This window comes from Physeter macrocephalus, chromosome 5 (assembly GCF_002837175.3).
Source record: "Physeter macrocephalus isolate SW-GA chromosome 5, ASM283717v5, whole genome shotgun sequence".
NCBI lineage: Eukaryota > Metazoa > Chordata > Mammalia > Artiodactyla > Physeteridae > Physeter > Physeter macrocephalus.
The window spans coordinates 12,316,166-12,322,899 of NC_041218.1; the positions used below are offsets into that span (position 1 = coordinate 12,316,166).

The following is a 6,734-nucleotide window of genomic DNA, read 5'->3' on the forward strand; positions in this document are numbered from 1 at the left end:
GAGCCATGGCCGCTGGGCCTGCGCGTCCGGAGCCTGTGCTCCGCAACGGGAGGGGCCACAGCAGAGAGAGGCCCGCGTCACAAAAAAAAAAAAAAAAAAAAAAAAATTAAAAAAAAAAAAAAAGAAGTGAGATGCTGCTTTGGAAGCTAAAAAGCACATTTAACCCATGGGACTGTTGTGATTAAGAAGGACATAAGGAGAGTCAAAACGCAAGTCCCAGTGACGGCAGGAGTTAGAGGGGTTGTGAGCTTCCTCCTATCAGAGCTGGATCCACCCAGGGAACCAGACTCAGGGCTTCTAGATGGTGTGGCCCTCCCCTGCCCAGCTGGCATGCTCCTCCGGGAGGGTCTGGTGGAGAAACCAGTGGGACCCACACATGTGGATCCAGTCCCCTGTACCTCCTCTGACCCCTCTTCAGATCCTGATTATCACCGAGAAATAGGGACAGAGATACGGCCATTGGGAGTCCCAGAGCTGCCTCTGACTTGTTTGGACAAATCACCTCGGGACTTCAGGCTTCTTTTCTCCATCTATTACATGAACAGATTAGACTAGGTTTCTAGGGACTTTCTAGCTCTAAAATTCAGATTTGAATTCTTCTCTAGACACTCTTGATCCTGCCTTGTTTCCCAGCAACCAAATATAAAACTTCATTTGTGCACACGGCACCCACGGGTGCAGGTCCACATGTGAATGCACACACAGACGTGTACATATCCACGAGGATGGAGGCAGAGAGGACAGGCTGAGGGGACAGGGAGAGAAGGTGAGTGACAGATCCTTGGGGCCCAGAGGGAGCCCTGAGGGAAGAGCAATGATTTATTTACTCTAGAGAAAGTGTGCTAGGTTTTATGCCAGAAATCCTATAGTAGCATTTCTACCAGTCCGTTATTGAACCATACCGTTCAATTTTATAATTGTCAAGCAAAATAAGACATTCTAAATTCCAGAAACACCTTTCATATCCTTATAATTTCAGATCTGCTCTCTAATTTCTTTTATTAAGTCTTTTATTAAATACTTAATCAGTGGGTGCTTGAAAGGCTTCACCTTTTTATTTCCTTAGTTGAGTATTGAATGATTTGTAAGAAAACACACAGAGAGAGTTTCTTCCTCTGTTTAATGTGAAAAATACTTTCCCCAAAAGATTACGAATAATTATACCTCAAGGTCAGGGTTTCTCTACCTTGGCCCTTTTGACATGCTGGGCGGATAATTCTCTGTTACGGGAGGCTGCCTTGTGTAAGAATCTTAGCAGCATCCCTGCCCTCTACCCGCTAGATGCCACTAGCACCCCTTCCTGCAGTCATGACAACCAAAAATGTCTCCAGACATTGCCAAATTCCTTGGGAGGTAGCAGGGGATCACCGCTGGTTAAGGACCACTGCTCTAAATCACTGTTTGTAGGTAAGAGATTCTGGTAGCAATGTTAAGCATTCTACTAAATAAAGTGAAACTCTCCCCTGGGAGGGAGGGAGTATAATTTAACCATTAACATCAGAAGACATTTTGGCAATATCGTCTCTTCTTCCTGCCGCAGGGAGGTGTCCGGTGAAGATGCGTAGATTCTGCTCCAGATCTAAACGTCTGTGCTGGGTTGCGTTGGACGAAGCTAATTTCCCAGGCACAAGAATCTTTTGATGCGTCTGCTCTTGTGCCTTTTTTTACGGGGCACGGGATCTGCCTTATTAACAAGAATGCGAGCAAGGGCTTTCTCGGCTGCCCCCTTGTGGCCCTGTGATGCTATTGCCTGCTTCCCTGGGAATCATTCAGACAATGCCCTCCGTTTTTGCTGGATTCTGGAGTTTGCCACCCAAGGGAGGCCAGGTCTCCATAATCCCGATTGGGGTTTCCAGATAAAATACAAGACATAGTTGAATTTGAATTTCAGATAAACAACAAATAAGTTGTTAGTATACGTGTGGCCCACATATCGCATGAGACATACTTATATTAAAAACTTATTTTCTGTGTATCTAAAATTCAACTCTCACCGAGCATCCTCGTGTTTTTACTTGGCAAATCTGGCAAGCCCCATTCAACCAATAGCTCCCTGCCCTTCCCAGGCCAGGAGAGCAGTCAGCAGAGGCCAGAAACGGAACACGTATGGACTGGAGGTTTGTGAGAGACATTTATGGGCATCAGAGATGTGTCGGGACCAAGAGGGACATCTTTGAGGCTGCCACTGACTAGCCTTCCCCCTCATGTCTTAGGAAGCAGGGAGGAGACTCTGCACTTGGGTCAGAAGCCCCCTTGGACTTATTTCTAGCTTTGCCATTAACCTTTAGTCAAAACGGGGCACAAAACTAGAAGCTAATTGGAGGGGGGCAGAGAAAGTTTACAAAGATGAGAAAGTGGCTGATCTCTGACCTCAAGGGCCTCTAGTGTAGAGGAAGAGACAGATGCTAATCACAGAACACAGTGAAAATGCTAAAATGAAAGTAAGGCCAGAGGAGAGGGTGGAAAACTTCCTGCTGTGTGGTATGTGTGTGTGCGCGTGTGCGCGTGTGCGTGTGTGTGTGTGTTGGGGAACACTGCTTGCTTTACAACATCTATAAAGGGGGGCTTTGGGCGAATTGTTGGGAAAGGTAGTGGTGATGGTAGGATGATGGGGGGTGGGGGGTGACGGAAGGTGTAACAAACTTGTTTTGCAGCTGTGTGCGCATACCAAGCATACTATTTTTTACTTAGATTATACGTTTGCCTAAGGTTGGCTTAGGGGGTGGCCTGATGGAGATAATAAGCAAGGGCAGTAAAGCCAAACCACCTTCTGGCATTGCTACAGTTCACTCCTTCTACAGATAGTGGCAACGAGTGCCTGCCATACGCTGGGTATATTCCCAGGCATCTCGAGCACAGAATAGAGAGTGAATAGGGCGGGGTGGGGGATTAGAGTCCAGGTGGAAGGAGAGTTGAGTTATAGCACAGGAATGGGGAGGATGGTGTGCCCTGGGATGGTGAGGCTGAAATGCTGGGTGGAGGGCCAATGAGAGGAAGAGAGCGCGGAAAAGGAGTTGCACAAAGGCTGTAGAGCGTCTCTGAGTTTCTTCTCCTGGGTGTTTAAGGACCCATCAGACTTTTGTGAACTGTGGTTGCATCTGCCGTTGAGAGAGAGTATCTTGGCAGCATCCAGAAGAATGGATTGGGGTAAATAGGGCGTAGGGCAAGAGAATATTTTGCTAATCCTGGCCTAGAGAATGAGGACAGGCATTAATGAGAAGCAATGAGAAGGCAGGCACTGAACGGAGAGAGGTGTTGAACCGACAGGTGGCTGCCTCCGTGGCCTGATGCGGGGAGCCGGGGCCAGCATTCAGGGAGATGGACGTGTCGTGTGCTCTTTCCTCCTCTCCTGAACACCCACTCACCCCCCGCTCTTGGAGTCGATTTCCTGCTACTATGGGTTCTTCGGTGTATGAGCTCCTGTTCAAGTAACTGGCCATCTATGGATAAATAGTGTTATTTCATTCACTCCCGTAGAAAGACCAAGTGGTTCTGGGCCAGGAGAGAAAATTAAATAAAAGGGACCCCACGTGTCTCAGTTGGGCTAAGTTTTTGATATTACAAAAGGTTTTTCAGTTTGTTGTAGGTGTAAGACTGGAAAGTCAAAGAAGATGATTCTTTGCCTAAAACAAGTGAGAAGCAGATAGGAAGTAGGGAGAGACTGTAATCTGATGTAGGGGGCCAGAAGGAAAAGAAGGACCCACGGTTGCTTTTTGATTGACCCCCCAAACATGCTGTTGTAGGAAGGAAAGTGCCAGAATCAAAGGGCTTTGCCGAGGCCTAAAAGGGGAGCATCACACAACAGGAGGAAAATCTGCCAGCGTCTGCATGTCAGCCTCCTCCACAAATATGAGGGAGGGATTCCTTGTATTCTTAGCCCATGAAAACAAAGCTTATCTTGGAGAGTAATCTCAAGACTTCGAGTGCAGCTAAAACAGGCCTCCTCCAGAGGTCAATAGGTCAGGAGGTGAATGAGTATTTTAACTGAAACTCCTCCTTCTATACCCCAGGTGCACAGATCACACACACACACACACCCTGGTCACGGCACCCAGGGGAAAGGAAAGCAGTTCCTGACCATCTCCCACGCAAGCCAAAAGGGGAAAAAGTTGCTTTGGGTTAACTAACCGGTCAGAGGAAGAGCGATCAGGCGGCGCTTTTTTCCCCCAACGGCCCCACCTCTCTGGATGAGGACACTTGGAATTCGTTGCCACTGAGGGGTATGATAGACCCTGCTCCACAAGCGGACATGCTCCGCTGTCTTGCAGGATCTGGGAGTCTCCTCTCCTCACAGCTGCCAAGGAGAACGATATCCAGGCTCTCCGCAAGCTGCTCAAATATGAAGCCTGCGATGTCCACGAGAAAGGTAAGGGGCATCTCCTCCCGGGTCAGCCCTGTGCACGCGGCTCCCCCTCCGCCAGCCTCCTGCCTGCAGAGCCCCAGCACCTTCTGCTGTGGGCCCCCAAACCTCTCCAGTCCCCACTCCCCTGCTCCAGCAAAGCCATGTGACTCTTTCTGTCAATGTCAGGAGCCCTGGGGGAGACGGCGCTGCACGTGGCGGCCCTCTATGACCACCTGGAGGCCGCCATCGCGCTGATGGAGGCTGCCCCGGAGCTGGTCGACGAGCCCATTACCTCCGAGCTGTATGAAGGTGAGAGGCCAAGGGGCTCAGGATAGAGGGAGGAGCGACCAACTCAATGTTTCAGGTCAGCCTTGGCGGTGGATAATTTGGGGAAACCAAGAGGGAATGTGAGCCCCCCTCCTCTTTTATCCCCCTCGTCGTGTCCCTTCTTCCTCAGCATCCTCAGTGCAGCTCATTCGAGCACCAACCCCTGAAATGGAAAGGCCTAGAGTGGGAAGAGGCAGGCAGCAGCCAGATCCCCTGGCAACCCTGCCAGGCTCAGCAACCCCCACCCCCATCCTCCCCGCGCAAGGCTGCCCTGGTGAAGAGGACCCTGCGGAGATACGGGAGGGACCCCCTGCGGGATCTTGGTGACAGACCCCATGACCAGAGCTCTCTTGTCCAGGTCAGACGGCACTGCACATGGCCGTCATGAACCAGAACGTGAACTTGGTGAAAGCCCTGCTCGCCCACGGGGCCAGCGTGTCTGCAAGAGTTACAGGCTCCAATTTCTGCCCGGGTCCCCACAACCTCCTCTACTTTGGTGAGAGCCAGGGCCCGGGCTGGGAGGATGGGGAGGGGCCGGGAGCAAAGGGAGGGCAGGCTGAGGGGGCTCCATGCGGGGGAAGCTGGGAGGGGTCCGTCCCCCCAAGGCTGGAAGCCAGAGCCAAGCCCCCGACGCGGGGCCCTCCGCACCGTCCCCGCCTCTGGTTCTGCTGACAAGTGTCCCCAGGCCCAGAGCTGAGATGCGGGGAGGGAGAGGCAGTCCCCTGGAGAGACCGCCCGTCCCGGCCTGCACCCTCAAGCCACGGGGCCCTCTGCACCCCCAGGGGAGCACCCTTTGTCCTTTGCGGCCTGCATGGGCAGCGAGGAGATCGTGAGGCTGCTCGTTGAGCACGGCGCCGACATCCGGGCCCAGGACTCCCTGGGTGAGAGCCGGGCGGGAGGGGGAGCTGGGTCGCAGAGGAGGGGCCGGGACAGCCCTCAGGTCCACCCGGCGGTGGGGGGGGTCGGTCACGGGGAGCATCAGGGGCTCTAGTCCCAGTGGCCACGTGACAGCCCGTGTCCTCCCCCAGGAAACACAGTGTTGCACGTCCTGGTCCTGCAGCCCAGCAAGACCTTTGCCTGCCACATGTACAACCTGCTGCTGTCCTACGATGCGTACGGGGGCCACCTGCCGTCGCTGGAGCTTGTGCCCAATCACCAGGGCCTCACGCCCTTCAAGCTGGCTGGAGTGGAGGGCAACACCACGGTGAGGGACCCTGCCCCAGTCCCACCGTGTCCTTCTCCTGACCCTCCTCTTACGTTTCTGGCCCTTTGAGGAAACAGATGTCACCAGTCATCCCCGATGCTGAGGTCCTGTTTTCAGCTTCAGTTGGAATTTCTTTCGCAGCCCCCGTCTCTCTCTCTCACCCACTTCCTCCCCCCCCCCCGCCCCGAGTCGTTGGAGACTTTCAGGGTCTAGATCCCACCCTGGAGTGGTTTGAAATGCCCGCGTCCTCTTGTCCTCTCAACCCCCAAGCAGCAGCCCTGCACCCTCTCACCTCTTGCTTCCAAGCTCTAGAGGGAGTTACGGGGGAAGAGGATGAAGCTGGAGGCAGGCGCGAGGATGGGCTCTTTTGCCCACAAGGCTGTGGTCTTCGAGGGAACAGCGAGCGCCCTTTCGGGGGTGCCGTGCTCCGGGCGCGCTTCCCAGCCACGCCCTGCGACGGTCCCCTTTGCTTCCCCCTCCCCACTCCCCTGCCCCCGACCCCCACCCTTAGATGTTCCGGCACCTGATGCAGAAGCGGAAGCACATCCAGTGGACGTGCGGGCCCCTGACCTCCACTCTCTACGACCTCACGGAGATCGACTCCCCAGGGGAGGGGCAATCCCTGCTGGAGCTTATCGTCACCTCCAAGAAGCGGGAGGTACGCGGTACGGGGAGGGGGGAGGGGGGTGGTCTCCAGGGGAGGGAGCAACGGGGGAGGGGAGTCGGGGTCTCTGAGCTGCTTGCTCTCTTCTTGTTCTGCGGCAGGCTCGCCAGATCCTGGACCAGACGCCAGTGAAGGAGCTGGTGAACCTCAAGTGGAAGAGATATGGGCGGCCATACTTCTGTATGCTGGCTGCCATA

At 53.8% G+C, this 6,734-nt stretch overlaps 1 protein-coding gene across 1 annotated transcript in view; it reads left to right on the forward strand.

The window, feature by feature from the left end:
• Positions 1-6,734, forward strand: part of LOC114486374 (transient receptor potential cation channel subfamily V member 6-like) — a 52,792-nt gene that overhangs the window by 13,682 nt on the left and 32,376 nt on the right. The window contains 7 exon segments of the mRNA XM_055084702.1: positions 4,269-4,366; positions 4,529-4,651; positions 5,028-5,165; positions 5,452-5,550; positions 5,698-5,873; positions 6,385-6,531; positions 6,639-6,728. Of these exon segments, the coding sequence (XP_054940677.1) occupies positions 4,269-4,366; positions 4,529-4,651; positions 5,028-5,165; positions 5,452-5,550; positions 5,698-5,873; positions 6,385-6,531; positions 6,639-6,728 (871 nt within the window).